Source organism: Gopherus evgoodei, chromosome 7 (assembly GCF_007399415.2).
Source record: "Gopherus evgoodei ecotype Sinaloan lineage chromosome 7, rGopEvg1_v1.p, whole genome shotgun sequence".
Taxonomy (NCBI): Eukaryota; Metazoa; Chordata; order Testudines; family Testudinidae; genus Gopherus; species Gopherus evgoodei.
The window spans coordinates 110,504,786-110,526,055 of record NC_044328.1 but is presented as its reverse complement, the minus strand read 5'-3'; the positions used below and the strand labels follow the sequence as shown (position 1 = coordinate 110,526,055).

The following is a 21,270-nucleotide window of genomic DNA, read 5'->3' as shown; positions in this document are numbered from 1 at the left end:
ATGTGCCTGCTTTCTGGTTTGTTTGACCTGTGAGGATTTTGTAAACTGTATGGTGAGTGCTCCTTGCTAAGGGGCGATACCATGCCATTTTCACTGTCAGCTGCTGTAGAGGCTGAACACCTCAGAGTAAGCTGTGGCACATGACATCACAGAATTCAGCTCAACAGCCTGTCCTTTCATTTCCATTAGCAGCCTGCCCTTGCTCTGAAAGAGTAGGGAAACCACCCTTGCAGATGCGTCATGTGAGATACTCTGCTTTCTCTGTCAATACTCAGTAGTCTTCTGTCTATGATGCATCGATATGTATTGGCTGGCTTCCTTTCTTCCTCTAGCACTTGGCCTGTTTTGCGGGTGCACAAACTGATAGGTGAATGTATTCTCCTTTCCAGTACTGATGGCTACATAGTCTGTGAAGAATACAAAGAGGTGCTCATCGCAGCCTGGGAGAATGAGCAGGCAGAGATAGAAAAGAGGGAAAAGGAGGTGAGAATTGTTTTCACAGGATCTTTGTTTTTATATTGAACAATAAGTCACCTTCACTTACAGTTATATAAAATAACAGTCAAACGTGGGGGCTATGCAAGCATTAAACACAAGCTGAACCAATGTAAATGTTTAGTGGTCACAATCTTACATTTCAGTAGAACCACTTTTCCAGCTGGATCCCAAAGCACTTTACTCTGTCCATATCCTGGGCTAAATTTTAGGCACAATATAATTACCCAAGTTGGAATTTGCCAGGGAACGAGGGCCAGCAGTCCTGCTCATTCAAAAATGATAAATGACTATGACATCAGTGTTGTATTTAATCCAGATGATGGCCCTTCCAGCAGTCCTGGTTAGTGGGGCATTGATTCAGTACTGACTTTGAGAAAAGTGCCCAATTCATGACTCTGAGACGAATGCCCCATATCCTGCAGCATCTACTGACATGTTCTTTTCGGGCCTCCTATACAAGTACTGACCAATCCTGACACTGCTGGGCTTGTGAGATGTGACTTTGCAAAAAGCCATACTGGCTGCAGTGCTGATAGTGAGTAAAATGGTATAAAGTTATATGATGGAATAAATACAGTGATTCCTGTACAAACAGATACCTCTTAAAATATAATGTTTGGTAAATAGGCCTCTTGAATGCTCAGGAGTGATGCAATACATTTCAATTAATATACAGAATTTATCCGTTTTGTTTAAACACCAAAGAGTGTTTGTATGGTTCTGAATATATCAGAATTCCTGACTTTAAGGATTTCTTTTTTTGAAATAACAATTGCACATAGAAAAGAGAGAAGAGAGCACTGGGGAACTGGAAATTGCTGGCAAAAGGACTTCTCATAAGAGAGAGACTGAAGCAACGCTACTGCAGAAAGGTAAGAATCCGTGTGTATATCTGCTACCAGTAAGGACTAAGGAGTTTTCCAAGGCAGAATTTGCCTGCCAGGCAGTGCTAAGACCTGTCAGGAAAATGGTAGCAGTGGAATTTGCACTGGATTCTTGAGTCTGATTTTTCCCCTCAGTTCTTACAATCTCTTCTTACTCATGGGACAGCTCAAATGACTGTGAGCAGGATTTGACCCTTGTGATGGTCAAAGGTGGGGGGGGGGGCCAAGAAGCCCAACTAAATGTTTTGTCAATTCATTTTAAAATATACCTAACATTGTAACTTGTCTAGTGCTCACTTTGGCCTTTCCATATGTTAATTGCAGCCTGTGAACACACTTCTGGGCTTGTCATAACAGATGAAGCTAACTGAGCACCATTGCTGTCCTCTCTATTGATGCAGCCTAATTACATCTCTCTCAACACTGCTGGTGGTGGTCAAGGTCACTACATGCTTAGTCATTTGACAGATGATGCATGTAATCTTTAGCAGCATTTAACCCTGTCTTGCTTTATATCCAAACTCCTAAATTTTCAATTGGTACATCAGAGAATTTCCAAAATCTCTTCATGCAAAGCTTTCTTCCCCTCTTCTCACACTAACTTTGAATAGGAGCTCATACTGGCTTTTGAACAAGAATTCAACTCAATCATGTCAGTTGAAATCTCATCCCTATTTAACATAAGATGAGTACTCCACAACCAGGCAACATGCTTTTGTATTATGGCCCTATTTTTCTGACATATCCACTTCATATTTTGGATTTCTAAGTCCAAACCACACGTAGTTTTCAGAGGAGCAAAGTGACCTGTGTTGGGTTTGGGTTACGAAGTGAAATGATTCTGTCCTTAAGTATGTTTTTCCTCATGCTTGGTGATAAGTCAGATTTTAAAGCTGGTTTCTTCTTACACTCTCTTGACTAGTGATTATTCTTTCTGAACTTGAATTAATGCTGCATGTATAAGACATGGACTGATACTGCTTTGTGTAGAGAATTACATAAAATGTACCGCTTGTCTGTTATAGATCACTCCTGCTAACTACAGCAGCATGTTCTGTGGTGATGAGACTATATATTATGACAAAAAAGGACTCTTAAAAAAACACCCCTTAACCACAGTTGCCAGCTTTCAAGTGGTAAATAAGCACCTAGACTTTCACAATAAGCCAAAAACCAAGCTAATCCCATTTCAAAACAAGACCCAAACAAGCCAATCCCTAAGAACCCCAGTATTCTGTGACTAGATCTCCCCAGGGTGCAGTGTGAGACTGGTGGGCCTGCTGTGCACCCCAGACTCTCTCCCCCTCCTTGCTAGGAGCTGATCCAAAAAAAAAAAAAAAGTGACAAGCCAAAAACTAGCCAACAAGCAACTCGCAAGCCAATTAAGCCAAAAACAAATCCAATTTCTATGGGTTTTTTTGTGGGTTTGGCATGTCTGCCCCTATATTCATGCTTATTTTTTCCAGAGTGAGGCATCCAGCTCCATGCTGGAGAAAGGAGCTGGATTTTCTTCTGATGAAGAAGGGAAGCCAAGTGCAGAGACTCCAGCCGAAGATGTGGTTGTTTCTTGGCCTCAGAATCGACAAGTGGATGAAGAAAGAAAAGAGAAAAAAGGCAGAAGAAGCAAGCGTGAGAAGAAAGGAGAAGTAGCGCACTTGTTCCCCTTTGAGAAGTTGTGACCAGAACTGAGTGCTAAACCTTTACGTTCAATTCCCCGATGCAAGGACAAAGGTGGTTTCTTTAAAACTATCTTGTAAATAATTTCAGAGCTAGAAAATGTTTGCTGTTTTCTACTAGTTGCCTACTTGGGACTGAATGAGTCATAATTATATAGCTAGAGCAAAGAGCAGATGCGGCAGTAGGTAAACACATCACAACAGGATCATACCAGCCGGTGTGTGTTTTCAGCCCTCTAGTGTATAAGCATTTCTGGTGGTCAGAGATGGACTCTCTCCATAGTGTAATCTCAAGCCTTTCTCCCTGATCCAGCATTAAGAGTTCTAAAAAGATGAAACTGGATTTATCATTTCTTTTGGAGTCATGGGAACCTTTTTATTTGTGGAGTCTTTTGAGGAACAGACTTGTCGATATCATATACCTTCTGAGACGAGTGACCCATTGCAGCCGTTCTTCCCCTTTGACAAGTATTGTCACCCTGCAGTGTACCTATTTCTGCATCACTTTCACAATCTCCTTCCCCCAAGGCTTGTTTACTGACAAACAGAAGGTTGTGTAGCTGCTATCCAGGAGTCAGTCCCTTGTGTACTCTGTTATTGGCCTATTATCGCTATAGGTATTTAACCCATATTGTTTCAAATCAGCAGTGCAATACATTATTTTGTTCACATTTGTAGTCCATCACAAGGGGGGAAATGTAAAGACTCAAGTAGCACCTCAGAACCTGGCAGATCCCTAATATTTACATGTTCTGCAAAGGACAGATTTCTTGAGCGTAGTTTGACTTATTTTACTTATCAGTCCTTGATCTTTTCCCTGCCTCCATAATCCTTTCTAGAGAGAAAAGTCTTGAGATAATTTGGGACACTGCCATGTTGCATTTTTTAAAAAATTTTTATATTGTCCCCACCGTATCATTAAACTAAAATAACTAACTTGTCACCCTTAATGTTTGTTCACTGTCTGCATATGGCATAGCTTGGACAACGAAAGCAGACAAGGAACTTTTAGTTTGAGGCAAAATTTGCAAGAGCACCATGGCCAGAAGTAAGTCAGTGGGACTTGGGGGCACTTTTGAAACTATTACCCATTCTCTATACATAACAAGTTTCACTTTCTCTGCAGCACTGTAAAGGAATGTCTAAATCCATGCAAACTGTTTATGGGATTTTTTAAAAAAATGAAATGAGACTAATTATTTTTAGAAAACCTATAGTTGGGCCTAAATGGACCTAAATTTCTCTTTAAGAGAACTCCTAATTATGGGAGGAATACAGTAATGTTAAGAGCCTGCTGCTTCCTTGTCTTATGCCACAAGCTCAAACTAATTGTAATCCTAGCGGAGAGGTTAAAAATGCAAGACAAAAAAGCTTTAGTACTTATGTATACTTAGAAAAATATTTTTATACTGAATTTTTGGAAAAAAAATAAAGTGTTTGCAAAGATCAATCTTGGTCCCTGTTATTTCTATGGGTCGCTTATCTGTATTCCCAATGAACAATTAAAGGAAAAAAGCAGTGACTTGAGGCAGCTTAGTTCTCACACTTCTGTATTACAACAGCAGTATCACCAGTCCTGAGTGTTCAAAACACATAAATGTAGGTTTCTTTACATTCTGCTCTTGGAGCTTTTAGGGTTCATATTAAACTTTTTTTTAAATGCTGAGATTCTCAGGTAGTGACTTGACTGCAGATGAGGCTTCAAGAAAAACTCTACATATTGCAAGATTTGACAATGCTGCAGTAATTACCAGAGGCCCCTTCCGGGTCTGGGTCCTCCTGTGCAAATACATATGAGGACATGCTCATACCCTGAACCATTTTCAGTGTAAAGGCCAGAATCCAGCTCTCACTGAAATTTGGGAGTCTTTCCATTGATTTAAGTAGCCCTGAAATGGAGTGACAGCTAGGCATAAATGGAAGATGACTCTGGAATCCATTGCATGGTCAACTAATATCCTAGATCTAACAGAGCTTCATGTAGATTGAATTTTGGACTGTCACTGGTGGAGGTTCCTATCCTGTACAACCAGCATAAGAAATTTTATTGCTGTAGTTATTACTATGAAAACACCAGTTCTGGCTATATTGCTTAGAAAGAAAATGCACCTCCCATTACATGGAGTTGTGCTTTGTTATTTATGTGTACAAAGTAAGCTATTAGGGATCTGTACTTAAAATTGTTCTGATTGTAGAATTAAGCCCAAAGCCCCTAAATATTTAATCTAATGGAACTAGAACCATTACCATAGTTCTAGTTCCATTGTATAATGCCTTTCAAAGGGTTGTGGTGGAGGTAGGAATGTTGCTGCAGTTAAATAAGGAAATGTATGCCAAGGTTTAAGCAACTTGCTCAAGGCCTCACAGCAAGTCTGTGGCAAACTAGGAAACAGACCCTCTCTCCAAGTTCTAGTGCTCTTAAACCACTCCACCATGCTGTTGCTAGTATAGATAAAGTATCTTACCATGGATACTAGTAATTCAGGTAATATGAACATGCCTCCTGATAGTGAAAAATTTGAATGCAAATCTACAATTAAACAGTTGCCTTTTTCTTCAGTGTAGTTTTAGCAATGGGCTCATTTGTCTACAAGCTGCATGTCTCACTGTATTTAACAGTCTCCAGAAGAGTTCGGACCAGCTGTGGTTACAGCATCTTTAGCATCAAAGCCCAGTTACAAAACCCGAACACACACACAACCATCTGAGAAACTTTCTTTTAATAAAACATACAAAAGTTCAGCACTTCCACAGAAAACTATTTCAAGAGTCTCCATTGTACAGTAGCTGAATGCTGGCTGGGGTTTGTTTTGAAAGTACAGGTTCAATACATTCTTCCCCAAAAGGAAAACACAATTTGAGGTACTAGAAGATATACTGCAATGATTAAGTAGCAGACAAATGAACACTGCATAAGTTTATTAATAGACTATTTGTATATCCAGGTATCCTACCTACGAGCCTGTTCCAACTGACTTCATTAGGGGCAGCATAGGGCCCTAGAGACTTGAAACTGAACCAACACTGGCTGGATACCAACAGGAATAAAAGGGCACCACCTAACTGATTGGCAGTTGCTACTTCTTGAATGAACAATAAAGTTCTATTTTACAAACCATTCTATTTAATAGTTTTGTGTAAAAAAAATAAACAAAAACAACTTTCAAAAATTGCCCCATCACCAAGCCTTGAATTCTCATATTGTAGCCAACTTTTAAATAGTCCTTGGGCTGTTAGATAAGTTACTGTAGGTACTAGATTTATTAGCATTAGTAATTGATTTTAAAATCACATGGCCTGATTCCTTAAATATGTCAACTGTATGGGTTAAGTGGATTTAAGGACTATACCTTCCACATTCTTCAGCTTTGGTGTAGTTTCTCCTGTTTAACTTTAAGATCTGAAGCAAGCAAAATCCTCTTTTTCAGCCATTAGATATATTCAAGTAAAATATTGTAGCAAGGGGAAGGAAGCTTTTGAAAACTCAGGTTGAGGTCAGTGAGCTGCCACGTTCCTGCTTTGTGCATGGAATTAGGTATTTTTAAACATCAGTTGTGCTTACAAAAGTGGAAGCATAGGAAAAGGCAGGCTGAAAAACAGCCCCAAGTTGTTAGAAGCAAATACACTTTTTAAAATAATACAGAAGGGGTTCCAAAAACACACATACTGGTGTTGGCAGAAAAATGTAAACAATCAATGAGAGGTTAGATGTGGAGTTGCTTCTGCTGCGCCCTCACCCGGCCCCAATATGACAAACCCTAACATTTAGGTTACTAACGTTTACAAAATATTAACTAATTTTTTAAAATTTCAATTAAAGTGTTTAAGTATGAGGCAGTTGCAAACTCTGCAGGAAAGTGTTTAAATCCAAACAGTATAGCTTATACAAGTACTCAGTTTGTTTCTCATGCATCTTTCATTAGCCAAACTAAGTGAAATAAGTGGGAAAACAGGGATTTACACTAGTTTTGCAGGTTACATCAGTTCTTAGTTTCAAGTTATAATTTTGACTTTAGACTATCCCTTTAAGCAGGTGGAATTTGAAATCAGTTTTAAAGTTTTACAAAACAAAGTAGACATGCTAGCAACTTTGGGTGCCCAAATGAGACAGCTTCCAGGGTTCTGATTCTGAGTCGGTGATAGCTCGTCCCTTTCTGAAAATCAGGCCCCTTTAAAAGGTAACAAGTTGAGCAGCCAAAATCACTTATTACTTTTGGAAACCTTACACATTATACCTGGCTTTCTAACTACTGAAAACAAATTAAATGCATAACACAGCTTTCACTCGGGTGCAAGCAGCATTTTGTCTATAAACACGCATTTCAAAACATTGTCAACATAAGTATATTTGTCTGTGTACATAAGAAAATAGAATAGTTGAATGAGAGGCAGGCACATAATCTGCTAGAGATTGCATATCATGGATTGCTTAATTAAATCTGTCCATATTCCCTTGTAAACAGCACACACCATTGTTCTTTTAATAATTAAGGATTGGCAAAATAATTAAGTAACAAATGCTGCTTCTTCTCCTAAATACACAGAATATCACCCACTTCAAAGTTTAGCTTTTACAGTTACATTTTCCCATGGATGTATAATAAGCATAAAAAATTTGCATCTCGGTCTCCTACTGGACTCTTTGGTGCAGGGAGTCAAGATTCTGAACTGTAATGTGCCTTAAGCATGTCGTAATAGCTTGAAACGTGATAAATGCACTAGGCTTCAAAGGATTAGAAAAACAGGGTCCAAGTGCAAGGGAAAAAAAGGAATTCTTCCATCTTCATTGATGCTTCTTTGGCGGAACCCGTGATTTTGCAATCACAATAGGAACAGCAGACAGCAACCCAATCAGTAGAGCCCATAGTGGGCGGTAGAAGAGCCATCCCACAGAAATAGTTAGCAGGGAGAGTGAGGTGGCTATACAAAAAGCAAAAGCTTTAAGTCCAATATTAACCAGATCTCGAACAACAGGAAACCAATCCACTGTGGTTAGGAAGAAAAATTAAAACACAAAATGAAACATTCGACAATGTGAACAGCTGTAAGATTTAATACTGCTAAAAATTTGTGGTTAGAGTCCCCATCCGCTGATTTCACTGGCAGCTGGAAAGACTTCCATCCATCCACTTCAATGAACAATGGATAAGGTCTTTCTACAGTCCTTTCAGTCAGAGGATCTCAGATCACTTTACAAACACTGACAAAGAAAGCCTCAACATCTTTGGGAGGCAGTTAAGGGTCTCTCCCTATCTGAAGGTAGAAGGGGAATGTCAGGCAAAGTAGTTACAAGATAAAACAGTAATTGTATGGCAGAGCTGGGAATAGAATCCAAAGCCTCCTAATGGCCGAGCCTGTCCCATAGCTACAAGGCCATCCTTCTACTTACATTTAAAATACATAGGATAGACGTGTGTGAATGTCACAAGAGGAAAGACTAGGTATAACTGGTCACATTTCACTGAGAACTGGAAATTGCATAAACTTCCCTGAAGAGTCTCAAGTACCATGAATGTTTCTCTCAAAATATGGGATAGATGCTATTTCAGAACAAGAGGTAGCTCTGGAATTCAATTTATCCAAGTTTAATGTAAAAACCGCTCTTTTGCCAAGTTTCTTCTTGTAACATTTGCCTTAAAACTAAAATACAAATAATTCAAGGACCATCTTTTTGTTCTGTGTTTGTACAGCACCTAGCACAGTGGTGGCCTGGGACTCTAGGCATTATTGCAATACAAATAATCACAACAATTCAGATTTCAGACATAGCAGTTCTATATTTGGAATCAACAGCAGGTCTGATAGAGATGCATGGGGCATTCTTTAAAGAACCTGCCCAGCTTGTGTTATCAGTCTCTGACTTTGGTAAGCACAGGGTAAGCATCCGCTGGGGATTAGACTGAGAGACAAGACCATGAATTGTGACCTAATCCACATTTTAAATTACATTGGTTCAAGTCTCAAAGTTCTGATCCAGATTTCATACACCCACAAAGCAGATGTTTGGATCTCGGATTTTGGTTCTGATCTTTATTGATTGAGAGGCCAATAGCAAAGCTCAGATTCCGATTCAAATTCTCCGCACAAAAAATTCATTTTTGTGTGTTGGTCATTTTATCATTAGGATCCAGTGTTTCCAGTCAGGTCCCATCTCTAAACTGAGCTCTTTTTCTAGTAACAGACTTACCCAAAGTGTAAAGGATTCTGGTCATAAGGTTGATGCCTACAAACATCGCCAGCCAGCCAGCTGCACGGAGAGCCCAGGTCTTCATGGTGTTACTTTCATGCTCTTTTTGAAACACCTCCTGAAACTCAAACACTGTTATACATTGCTCATTTCTGGGTTCCTTCCAGCCTCAAATCCTGCTGTTTCCTGAACCTTATGAATAAATACATCACAGCTGATCATGCTTGGAAATATTAATGTTTCCCAAGAGATACAGGGTCATTTGCAATACTATTTTGGTGGCTAAAATGTGGCTTTTTTTCCTCCCTCAACAGCAGCCCAACTTGTTACAGCTGTGGCCAAAGGGCAGGGCCAAGGGCATCTTTGTGGAGTTCTAACTTGGTCCACAACATTTTCTGTCACACCTTGTGACTAAAGGTGAGGACACACCTGAAAAGAGCACAATTGTTGTTGCTGATGAACTCAAATAAGGAGCATCCATTTCCCTATCAAGAAAGAATCCGATAACCATTTAATCAAAAACTAGTGTGTTTACACCTCTGTAAAGATTGCTGCCTTTTCTCTCTCTCCTTATTCAAACCCATGCACTAAAAATCAGCAACCTCCATTGGGACCAGGGAAATTGTAAAAGCTGCATATTAATTAACGTTTTTATTCAGAAGAGATGCATGTGTTTTGCTGACTAGAAACGTGGGCGTGTTTTAAAAACAAGACACTGCCTAGCAAACAGTTTTAGTAAAGGAGATTTTCAGAACCACATGTACTACATTCATGAATTAAGTTCACACATGCTTTGAGATGCTCTGCAACTGCTTATAAAGATTTTATAGTAGTAAGACACCTCCTGGAAACTACTTGTATCCTGTTTGGACCAATTTCTACATTGGTGGTGTCTCAGTTTCTGCTGAAGTTAAAATGTATTAAGGTTCACATCATACAATGAAAGTTGTTACTATTTCTTATCTCTTTCCAGATCAATCTGACGCATGAGCCAGTTCATCTGCTTTTGGGAACTTAAATACTTGGCATCAAGGATCTTTGCAGCATGGTACAAAACAATCACTAACAGAAGCCAACCTGCCAGGGGAGTAAGTGAATCACCAAACTGCTGGAACATGCAAGGTTTACAGGAACCCAGTTAGCTGCCTACCCAACTTTACTAAACAATAATTGTATTTAACATCTAGGTCCCTTAAAAGGGAAGGATTTTGGAAGGTGTAGGGGTGGAATTACAGGCTTTATTAAAGAACTAACTTCTTAAAATATCACCTTTAGAAAGTATGTGGGTGATCATGAAACAAACAAATGGCAAACAGTAGGGTGGAGGCAAGGAATTTACAACAGAGTTGTCGTAGCTGAGTTGGTCTCAGGACATGAGAGAGGCAAGATGGGGGAGGTAATATCTTAAGTCCATTAACAGACATTACTGTACCCAGAGTCACTCTCTCATCTACAGCAGAAGTAAGCAGTAGCAGAAGAAAGTTATTTTGCGTGGTAACTTTAGCCACAAATCACTATTTAATGAGCAAGAATGAAACAGTCAAACTGGCTGCTGCTAATAGGGTAAGAGTACACAGAGCAAAGGTTAGGCATACTCAAAGACCAGGGTGGGGAGGATGAGGGAGGTGGACACGGGCTCACAACTTTCTTGCCCTCCAGCAGTAAGATTAGAGGCAGGAAAGGGAATACTCAGACCAGATTTCTCCTGTCCAGTAGCAGACTGGTAACTTACCACCCGATCTTTCCCCTGCAAATGGAACGTGAAGAGGGAGGAAACTCACTGTCTCATTCCCTGCTTCTTGCTACCTCCTCCAGTTTCAGTGCTCACTGTCTCCAATAGTTTACTCATGCTGCGGGATAACTCACCTCAGCAGAGAGATCGCCAGGATAAAGAATCTGCAGAATGTCTCCAGTCTTAGTTTGGTACGAAACCAACTGGTCCCCTCGCTGACGAGCAATCACGGTCACCTTACAAGAGGCAGAAGAACCAATCAAAGAGCTTTACTTATTACAGCACTGGGGCCTTAAGGAGAAAATTACTGGAGAACCTGAAGACTTACCACATCTGCTGGGACACGGTGGGACTTGTCTCCGCTCAGACCCGCATAGAAGAATGAAACACGAAGGTCTCCTACCTGAAAATAGGGAAATCGTCATAAGTTAATAAAGATTTACTTCAACAAAAGATTCCCAGCAAAGCCTCTCTGCACGGGAATGTCATGGGAGGATGCTGTGCCATGAGGCTTTGCACCAGCATGTGGCACAGGCAGGTAGGATTCTTGGGTTGTGATTTTTCCAGGCTGAGTTGGCAGAAGGGGAAACCTGCAGAGACAGCACAGCTCAAGTCCCAAATGAGAGCAAGCTTTATGCCACTTTCCCCTCTGTCTGAGTTAGGAGCTGAAAGGATGGGCTCCCAAAGAGTGTTACAGCTAGCTCTCCTCAGCCGCAGGCAGGCAGTGCCAGCCAGCAGTGACCTGGCTCACTCATTACTGTGCTCACTTCACTAGCACTGAGCAGACCGAACTCAGACCGACCAGACAGACACCGATGAAACCCACCTATGTGAGAATAGCAGTAACCCTGCTCCTGTTTCTTTCAATTTAAAAGCATCTTCTTAGCCTGTCAGTCTAACATGCAGGAAGAAGACACTCAAGAAGAGAAAGAGGAGGGTGAGGGCAGGATCAGAAGCTCCTTTGATATACAGAAATTAATCACTCTTCCATTAGCTCTGCAGTCAGAGCTAAGTTGGCAAGCTGCTCAGCACTATGACCTCCATTGATTTCAATGGGAGACGAGAGTGGTGTGCAGCTTGCAGGATAAAACCCTACTTTTTCTTCAATGAATAGATTTCAGTTGTTGCCTTGATGGCCTTTTCAAAGCCCCTTCATCTTACTTCTGGACGCCCAGGATTCTCGCTGTGATAAAAGTAATCTCCTCTTCGAGTAATGTCAGCATGCGGATCCTCCAATTTCGACAGGCTCATCTGCTTAAAACTGTCAATTTTCTCAATAAGACCTGAGCAGAATAAAGATCCAAATGTAGGTCTCAGGTGGCGCATTGACTTCAGCATCCATTTTGTTAGCCCTAGACAGCCATTTAAAAGTCTGCCATCCCAAAGGGAAATGAACCAAAAGCCATCCACAGTGCAACTCCAATGAGCTTAATAGTGTTACACCAGTGATGAACTTGACCCAGTGAGTATTTATTATATAAATTAAAAACATCCCTTACCTTTTGAAAGAAAGAAACTGCCCACCTGGACATCAGGAGCAATTGCAGTGAAAGATTCTACAGCCATGGCACTTGGGGAAAGAAATAACCTCTGTATAAATTCGAGTATTATGAGCACACTTGACCAACAATATAGAATACCCAGAAGCACAAAATACTGTATGCATACTGATAGGACAGCGAGACAAAGACCTGTGAGTGTAAGAGTGTCCTTGAGAATTAAATAACTGCCATGATGTAAAGATAAATACATTAGAAGATTGTTAGGTGCTCAGATACGACAGTAATAGGACCATTAGTAGTTACTAACCTCATCTGGTCTCATTCCTGCATAACACAGGTCAGAGAATTATAACAGGTGATTTTTCACATCTCGTCCATAACTTCTAGTTGAGCTAAAGCATCTATTTTAGAAAGCCATTTAAGACTTCACATAATGAAGAATCCATCACATCCCTAAGTAACTTGGTCCAAGGGTTAATTACCATTATGATTTAAAAAAATGAATCTTATTTCTAAGTCTGACTTTGCCTAGCTTTAGCGTCCAGCCACTGGATCCTGCTATGCCTTTGTGCCTGGTAAATTAAAGAGCCCTCTATCAGAATTCTTCTCCCCAAGTTGGTACTTAAAAACCATGATCAAGACATAGTAGTAGCTGAAGTCTCAGTAGTTCTGGAAACACTTACACATGTGCTTAACTTTACTACCATAAACAGATCCATTGATAACTCGTGGTAGTAAAATAAACATGCGTAAGTGTTTGAAGGCTCAAAGCCCAAGATACATATAGAGAGAGCACCCTATAAAAGAAAGAATAAATTCAAAGACCATATCTTTTTCCTACAAACTGTTTCTTAGAATCTGAGTCTCTCTTACACTTGTAATAGCTAATGAGGGGATAAGGCACTTTGACACATTTAAAACCAACTTGAAAGACATAGGTTCCCATCAGAAAGGCATGAACTGTAAATTTTAGTGTTCAAATCAGTGGATTTGAGTCAGGCACGTAACTCATTTACAATGGCCTTCACAGCTTTTATGGCTTGCACCATTTGACTCTGTGCTGCTACATATTTTATTGTTATTCCTATGGCAGCCCTACAAGCAGAATGTGATTTGCTTTCAAATAATAATCTTAATGGTATATCTGGTTGGAAAATGTCAAGAAAAAAATAAAGGAAAACTGACACATAACAGTCCCTCCACCCTGCCATGTTTTTTGACCAGCTCTAAGTTGTTTGCATTGGTCACGGTGTCAATTTGTTAAAAATACATTGAATATACTGGAAACAAAATTCCACTTGCATAAAAATGCTTCAGTTTATGGGACATTTGTGAAAGTCCAAATCACCAAAGCAAAGATGCAGAGATTTTGCAAAACCCCAAATGCCCATTTTCCCACCTATCCATATAAACATTCTTTGCCACATCACACCACTGGAAAATGCTCAGATACTACCATGTTGAGAGTGGTATAAGAACCTGTATGGAATATTATTTGTATTACCATAGTTCTTAGGAGCTTGTGAATCAGAACCCCACTGTGCTAGGCACTGTATAAACACAGGACAAAAAGAAGGTCCCTGCCCCAAGGATCTTACAAGATTAATCAAAAGATGATAATTCAATAAGTCAAAATTTGGCAGCAAGGAGTAATTAAAAATAAATTATGCCTTAAGTGACTGACACAAACAAATCTGTGATCTTGCATATGCGCTGTCAAACGATGTGTGCACTATTGCACCTGGCATGACAATCACACGGGATGTCATTCTATTTTTGTATTTTTAATAGCTCCATGCTTCACTGGTGGATTATGAAAGTCAGAAAGGAATCCTTTCTAGTTTTCATACTTGGAGGCAGCACACTCCAGAGGCACAAAAATACAGTTGGAAGTCAGGAAGACCCCCTGCCTATTAATTATTAGCTATAATATACATAACTTCATCTTGGCTCCACTGTTGATTCACTGTGGTACCCCACCGTGTCTGTACCGCAGTTTCCCCACCTATAAAATAGCAATAATTCTCACCTACCTCAGAGAGTGCTGTAATGATTAGTCAGTTAGCATGTGTATCAAATTCAAAATATTATATTACAGAAGTCAGAATTACCTGGGGTTTTTATGGCCAATCTCTCGATCAAAGTTTCTGCTGTTCACAACTTCTGATTTCCATTCAGTGTCTAAGGAAAATGGGATAGAAGTTGGGAAGAGAAGAGTTAAAAACACTAAAATCAAGAATGTTCTGCTTAAATGCCACAGAAGGAGACAACAAATTTTAGACAAGGTGCCTTATACCTGCAGTAACATTCTTTACACCAAGATGTATATTTAAAAAGGTACCCTCTATATGCACCCGTGTCTCATGACATATTTCTAAAGGAATGGAAGTATTTAGGGAAAGTCTACTTGGTGTGAAATCCTGGCTCCACTAAAGTCAATGAGAGTTTTGACACTGACTTTAGTGGACCCAGGATTCCACCCCAGTTCCCATCACTGGATGATTTCTGGCTGGCTGAGAAAGGGATAACTGTTCTGCTGGAACAAGCTGGTTCAGTGTGGTGATACAGCAGACAGAGAGGGGAAGAAGCCCCAGTAGGACACAAAGTTGTGCTACTGTCTTCACCACAAAGAAACATAAAGCAGCTTCTTGAGATTCTCAGTAACGGCTCTGGCAGCTTCCTTCTTACTCCTGCAGCATTATAATCTCTTCCCTCTTCTTTGTGCAGCTCATCTGCTAAATAAGGAAAGCTCCATGTTTCCATGCAGGGACAAAGACACAGCAAGGGATCCACATTAAAGAGTGAAGTGGGGGTGCTTGCATGGAATGCTCTCATGTGTGACCTACTGACAACTATTGGATGGAACACACCAGTCCAGTCTATATTAGTTCCCTTCTGATGTGGGGCAGCTCCTTTAGCTGACAGCCACAGTTCTGGTCCTGATATAACGCCGTATCAGGGAGCTCTATATTCCAGCAGGCTGATGGTATTTTTTATAATCATGTACATGGATTGTTACATACCCACATTACATGCCCATGTGCTTGAATCAGGGACAAATGAGGCTCCGAGATTAATCTCCTGAGATGTGATGACTCAGAGTATTTGTTTTCTGCCATCGGGTAGCTCAGAATAAGAGCAAAATAATCCTCTCTACTGCTTCTGCCAGATGTGCATTATAGTTTTTGCCAAATGCTTATCAAAAGGCGGAGGCACTCAAGATACTGGGCGTTTCCACTGGCTGACACCAGTGCCTGAGCAGTCTCTCAATACATTACATATACAGTATGAAGTACACATGCCATTCCTCCCAGTCACCTGCTCTGACTATCCAAGCCTGAAGACATTTTGGGATTTCTAGGTTATTCATGAACAGTGTCCCAGTTTGGTCCTCGTCTCAATTACCTCATGGAACAAAGTCTCTGCCATTTGCTAAGGGAGCATAGAATGAATCTTTCCCTGTTCCTCCAAACCCCTTTCCTCTCCTCCTAGTAGGGTACTATAGGACTTATTTTTAAATCAGCATGCAAACCACATTTTGATTGTTAAGGGGAGAAGCACTTTTGTGCTGTGCATTGATAAACTTACTATACGAATATCTTGTTTCTTTCTTAATTTCGCCATTCTCCTCATATTCTCTGCAGAAGAAAACACACACAGCATGAAGGTCAGGACAGGGCCCACCGCACAAGTGAAACTTAAGGAAGCCCATGGGAAACCAAGCACAAGCCAAACTTATCTTTAGAATGAAGTGAACATTTCCCTAAATAATGGATTCTGAATAGCAAGGTCAGGGGGGATCCTGCAGACAGGTATCATGAAGTGGCACACACCCTGCCCTTCTCATATAGCTAACGAGAAGGGAGGTGTCCACTAGATTAGTGGTGAGGAGCCCAATATGGAGGAGCCTAAGGAATATCAGAAAATAGAAGGTAAAAGCCACAGTTGTGTCTTAGATTTCAAGAGGTCTGATATAGTACTATATGAGGTTAGAGGATGGGGAAAACATTTCACATACTGCTGGAGGTTGTTGAGATTCTCCTGCAATTGGATCCACCCGCAGAGAGCTCATTACGGGATTGGGGCCATAATCACTAAACCAAAATTAAATGAAATTGTGAAACTCAAGGGCTCTAGGGCCATCACTTTACCAAAAAAGAGTTAATTAGCCAGTGCCTTTTCCTTACATTGTGATTGGATTCTGGTAAGAGGTCAAAATAATGAGCCTAATGACTTACTTGGAGTCTTCATATTCTACCCATTGATACATTTCCACCTGACGTTTCAGTTTGACAGCCTGGATGGAGAGCCCATAGCTGGGATCAAACAAAGGCTATAGGATATAAATAAAATACAAGTCAGTCTAAAAAGCTGTATCTCAGACAACTTCAAACTGCATCTTTTCATTATTGATTCCAGCAGAGCAGATGCTTGTGAATTTATCTTGGGGAGAGCTCACATTATTGTGATGAAAAAGTAAAGAGGATGTCATGTAAAATTTTTCCTTCAAAAACACTCTGAAATAAAAATTAAAAGAAAAAAGCCCTGGTGACATGCAGCAAGACAGATGATGGAATAAAAGTATAACAATGCATCAGGAACAGTTATTTCTCTGAATTTCTATGCTGTAGCTTCTTTCATCTGAGGATCTTGAAGAATTTTACACACATTAATTAAGTTTCCCAAAACCACGTGATAAGAAAGTAAGTATCTCCATTTTGTAGATGAGACACCACATTTATCACTATCAAAAGTATGTGAAATTCCAGGAAGCCACAGAGATATCTCAGTGATGGATAGGATGTAAAAACTTTAAAAAACAAACAGAGAGGACTACACCCTATCTGCTTATACCACTGGTGAATTTGACCTGAAGAATCCAAGATAGCAAGTCATTGGCACAGCAAGGAAATTGAGGCAGGATTCCTGGTTCTCACTTCTAACCATTAAACCAGTGTTTCCCAAACTTGGGACGCCGTTTGTTTAGGCGTGGGCCTGGTGGGCTGGGCCGATTTGTTTACCTCCGCGTCCACGGGTCCAGCCTGGCCATGGTTTGCTGCTCCAGACCAACAGGAGCTGCTGGAAGCAGTGTGGGCAGCTCCCATTGGCCTGGAGCAGCAAATCGCGGCCAGGCTGGACCAGCGGTCGCAGAGGTAAACAAACCGGCCCGGCCCACCAGTGGCTTTCCCTAAACAAGCAGCGTCCCAAGTTTGGGAAACACTGCATTAAATCATGCATGAACCCATTTGAAAAGAACCTTTTGTTCTTTTCTGCTGGCCGCTATTCCATCACATTCTCTCTTGCAAAAAGAGCTTACCACAAACAACATCACTATCTCTGGAATAACCCAAAAGATGCACAGCCTCTGCAGCCTAAAGAGCCTCAGGACTTTGGGAGCCAGCTGTGCATTCCTGAAGACACAAACACATAGCACAGGAATAGAGAGGAACATTTTCAGATGGGAGGTTTACAGCCCACAGTAGTATTTCATATCAAGCAAGCATGGGTTTAATCTGGCAGTAAAGAGTTTTCCTTCCTTTTTAGTTCATGCATTATTTTCAAACCAACTATTGTTTATTTACCTTTGATGTTCTAAGGGCACCTGACAAGTGCACTAGTTTTCCCTCATTCTGCTGAGACACGCTGTGAATATTGTCAAGAGGGACCACGAGAGAAAGCCCCTCATCAAGGGAAGTGGCTGTCTTCAAAGCTCGTCCCTGTAGTCAATTAAAAGAGAAAAAAAACATGTTGAGGTAGAGTCACAGAGTGTCACTTTGTTAGTTTAGCAGGAATTGGGGCCATAGCTTCCATGAAGGGCTAATAGGTTCAGCCTCCATGCATGTAACCAAGGAACACATCTGCACTTCCAAGCTATCACAATCTTATGTCTGATACTTACTTAAGAGAGTAGTACTTATTTGTGAAGCTAACCCCACCGATGTTAATGGCATTACTCATGTGCACAGGGATTATTCCCATGAGTAAGAGTTTGTGGGATAATCAGACTAGCAATAACAGGTGGCACCCTAAAAAAAAAAAAAACACCCAATATCCACACATGTAGTTCTACCGAAGAAAACAGAACTGCTCTTGATTTACACTGGCATGAGAGCTCAATCCAGCAATCCTTATGCATGTAACACTCACAACAACTTTGATGGACGTTGCAGGCACATATAAGTTGCAGGCTAAAACCCTGAAATTACTCCTGCTCACCTTTTACCTTACCTGTTGTTTTTGAATAACTGCAATGGTGGTACCATTGTGAGTCTGTTCCACTGTCCAATTGTTCTGATTTACTATCTAGAAATTTTTTCTTCACTTTATTTTCAGATTATTGTTCCTTGTCCTACAATCTCCTAAACCTGTGAACAGTTCCCTTCCTTCATTTATATAGCAATGGTTAGAAAATATAGATGAAAATCTGAAATACAATTTCACAAAATTCTGCTCCCACCGCAAAATTTCCAACCAGCTCTAAGTATAAATACTTTCAGGATAACAGATTATGGCCTCAATCCTGCAAACTCTTAACTTTACTATCATGAGTAGTTCTGTTGATTTCAATGGGACTTCTCATGGAAGTAAAGTTGAGAACATGCATGTTTGTAGAATCAGGGCCCAAGATCATCCTAGGAACGAATTAAAATAGACAGTTTGACATAATGCATTAAATAACCTTAAGGATAATTTATTTGCCCAGTTTGGCTAGATGTATTCTGTTCCTTTCATGTAAGTAGAATCAAACTAACTGAAAATTTAGCCTTGCAATATATCAAGAGAATGAGGAAGCAATGAGAGAGTGAAAACCAGGCTGGATAAAAATGATCACCCCGCTTGCTGACGGTAAGCCATTTTCTGAGACTGGTGAAACAAGCCAGCTAGACAATCTCCAATTTCCATATTCAATAGTGATTTATTCTGTTCTCCTGCAGCACATCAGCTCCCTCCTCACTACAACTGTCTCTCAGCTGTGCAGCACAGAGCAAACATTATGTACACAAATGAGGTGCACTAGCACATAGCACACACATGCAAGTCCAGCCAAACTCTTCCAATCACACTTCTCATGTGCTGTTGACCCACCTTTCTCCGCACTTCCCAATCAATCGACTCCACTGCCAATAGAATATGACTGAGTAAGATAAGATCCATCTCTACGCGCCACACTCAGTTCTAGATAAAATCTCCATATATGGCTCTACCATCCCATCTCATATTCCCCTTCTTCTACGGGATGTTACAGGACCAGGATGCAATTCAGGCTCTCCAGATACATGCCACCTCTCTCAAGTGTAAATTACTAATAAATCCTGGAGACAATCTGAACAGTTCAGCAACATAGTGTTACAAATATTTTAGCAAGAAGAGCTTTGTCTTGAAGAGCACTGGACTTTGGGCATAGAGGTGAACATGGACTTGAAAAGAAATTCAAAGGTCAATAGTGTTTCACTTACCTCATTGGTAAAAAGAAGGTAGAACGAGAGAGAAAATGCCGCCAGTCCAATTAGCATCCCTCCAGCAGTGTCACTGAGTCTCTCCAGAAACCCTGGCTTGGGCTCACTTGTGATTTTAACATTTTCTTTCCTGCTGCTTGTGTCAGAGAACTGGTAAAGAAAAACAAACACTAAATAACTTCTTAGTTAAGGCAGAAATTGCTTTGCCATTCACGGGGTCCCTTGTTTAAAAGGCACATCTCCTGATTTAGAGCAAACCTAATCTCTGTCCCAGGTTAACATTTGTCTCACCTCACTTTTAGTACTTTTAGTTATTTATACCAGAAAAACTGTAAATAAACTGAGATAATTTACACAATAATAGTCCAGTGTATTTTTTAAAGCTTCCTGCGATGTTTTGTTAGGTTTCTCATTTTGTGCTAGTAGCACATATTTGGGCGTTGGCAGGTTAAATATATTCCTGGCATCCCTACCATATAAAAGTAGAGCTGTGACTAATACACAATATTTTACATTACTATGGAATAACTGACAGTATTTTTCAAAAGTAAAGACCTCTCTCCCTCTTATGGAGCATCTTGGGCAATAAATGGAGACAGCTGATTTGATCTAAACAAATATTATATTGTCTTCAGATTAAAAGCAAGATAATATTGGCGTGGAGGCACTCGTATTTATATTGGTGGTGAGGGATAACTAGAAACAGTTTTATAATTGCTTTAGGCAGCTAAATAAGATGGGCAGGTTTGGGGATTTTTTTTAGAAAATGTTCAGAAAGGGAGTGACCATCCCATCACTTTTTGTTCCAATCTGAGCATTGGCCAGAACACAATTTTTATATCCTACGTGCAGACTGCCTCTTACAACCACACACACATTTCCCGCAGCACCATGAAGCTGCCCAGTTAAATACAACACGGTAGAGGGGCGGGGAGACTACGAGGTGTCACCGCGTCCCGGAGGGAGAAGCAGCCAGCGGGCAGGGGCGATAGGTGAGTTATTCCCGGACAGACAAAGGCTCCCCACACCCGGACTCCCACACTTACGTGCCCGGACATCTTCAGCCTCAGCCGGGCGCGCCTTCAGCCCGGCCTAACGCAGCAGAGACGGGCACCCGAGCCCGCGCTGCCCCGCTCCCCGACGCACAGACTCCGAGCCCAGCGCAGCGAGAAACTTGCACCCCAGGGACACACTGCTGCATATAGAACTTTGGCCCGACAGCTAAGCCCTAGAGCAAAGCATGCTGGGAAATGTGGCTCCAAACTGAGAGTTGGCGTCGGCCATGCTGGGAAATGTAGTTTCGAGTTTTTTTCGCCGTAGAGCATGCTGGGAAA

At 40.8% G+C, this 21,270-nt stretch overlaps 2 protein-coding genes across 8 annotated transcripts in view; one reads left to right on the top strand and one right to left on the bottom strand.

Annotated features, from left to right (window-relative positions):
* XPC (XPC complex subunit, DNA damage recognition and repair factor) overlaps positions 1–11,105 on the top strand; it is a 28,368-nt gene extending 17,263 nt beyond the window's left edge. For 4 of the 7 annotated variants that reach the window (XM_030570135.1, XM_030570134.1, XM_030570133.1 and 1 more), the window contains 3 exons: positions 390–483; positions 1,281–1,370; positions 2,849–4,508. In XM_030570135.1, the coding sequence (XP_030425995.1) occupies positions 390–483; positions 1,281–1,370; positions 2,849–3,061 (397 nt within the window). In that variant the 3' untranslated portion in view covers positions 3,062–4,508. The other 3 variants (XR_004001326.1, XR_004001327.1, XR_004001325.1) reach the window with 3 other exon arrangements.
* TMEM43 (transmembrane protein 43) lies at positions 5,762–21,181 on the bottom strand. The gene is made up of 12 exons (XM_030570137.1): positions 20,983–21,181; positions 19,937–20,086; positions 18,062–18,196; positions 16,718–16,812; positions 16,068–16,117; positions 14,591–14,660; positions 12,477–12,547; positions 12,139–12,260; positions 11,306–11,380; positions 11,112–11,213; positions 9,246–9,363; positions 5,762–8,044 (listed from the first exon to the last, which is right to left on the bottom strand). The coding sequence occupies exons 1-12, from the start codon at positions 20,992–20,994 to the stop codon at positions 7,842–7,844; spliced, it is 1,203 nt and encodes a 400-aa protein (XP_030425997.1). The 5' UTR covers positions 20,995–21,181; the 3' UTR covers positions 5,762–7,841.
* Positions 21,182–21,270: the final 89 nt, after the last annotated feature.

Coding starts and splice junctions, on each gene's coding strand:
- TMEM43 (XM_030570137.1), bottom strand. Junction 16,813..18,061: donor GTGCCCTTAGAACATCAAAG/GTAAATAAACAA, acceptor TATATCCTATAG/CCTTTGTTTGATCCCAGCTA. Junction 12,548..14,590: donor ATTGGCCATAAAAACCCCAG/GTAATTCTGACT, acceptor TCTTTCCCCAAG/TGCCATGGCTGTAGAATCTT.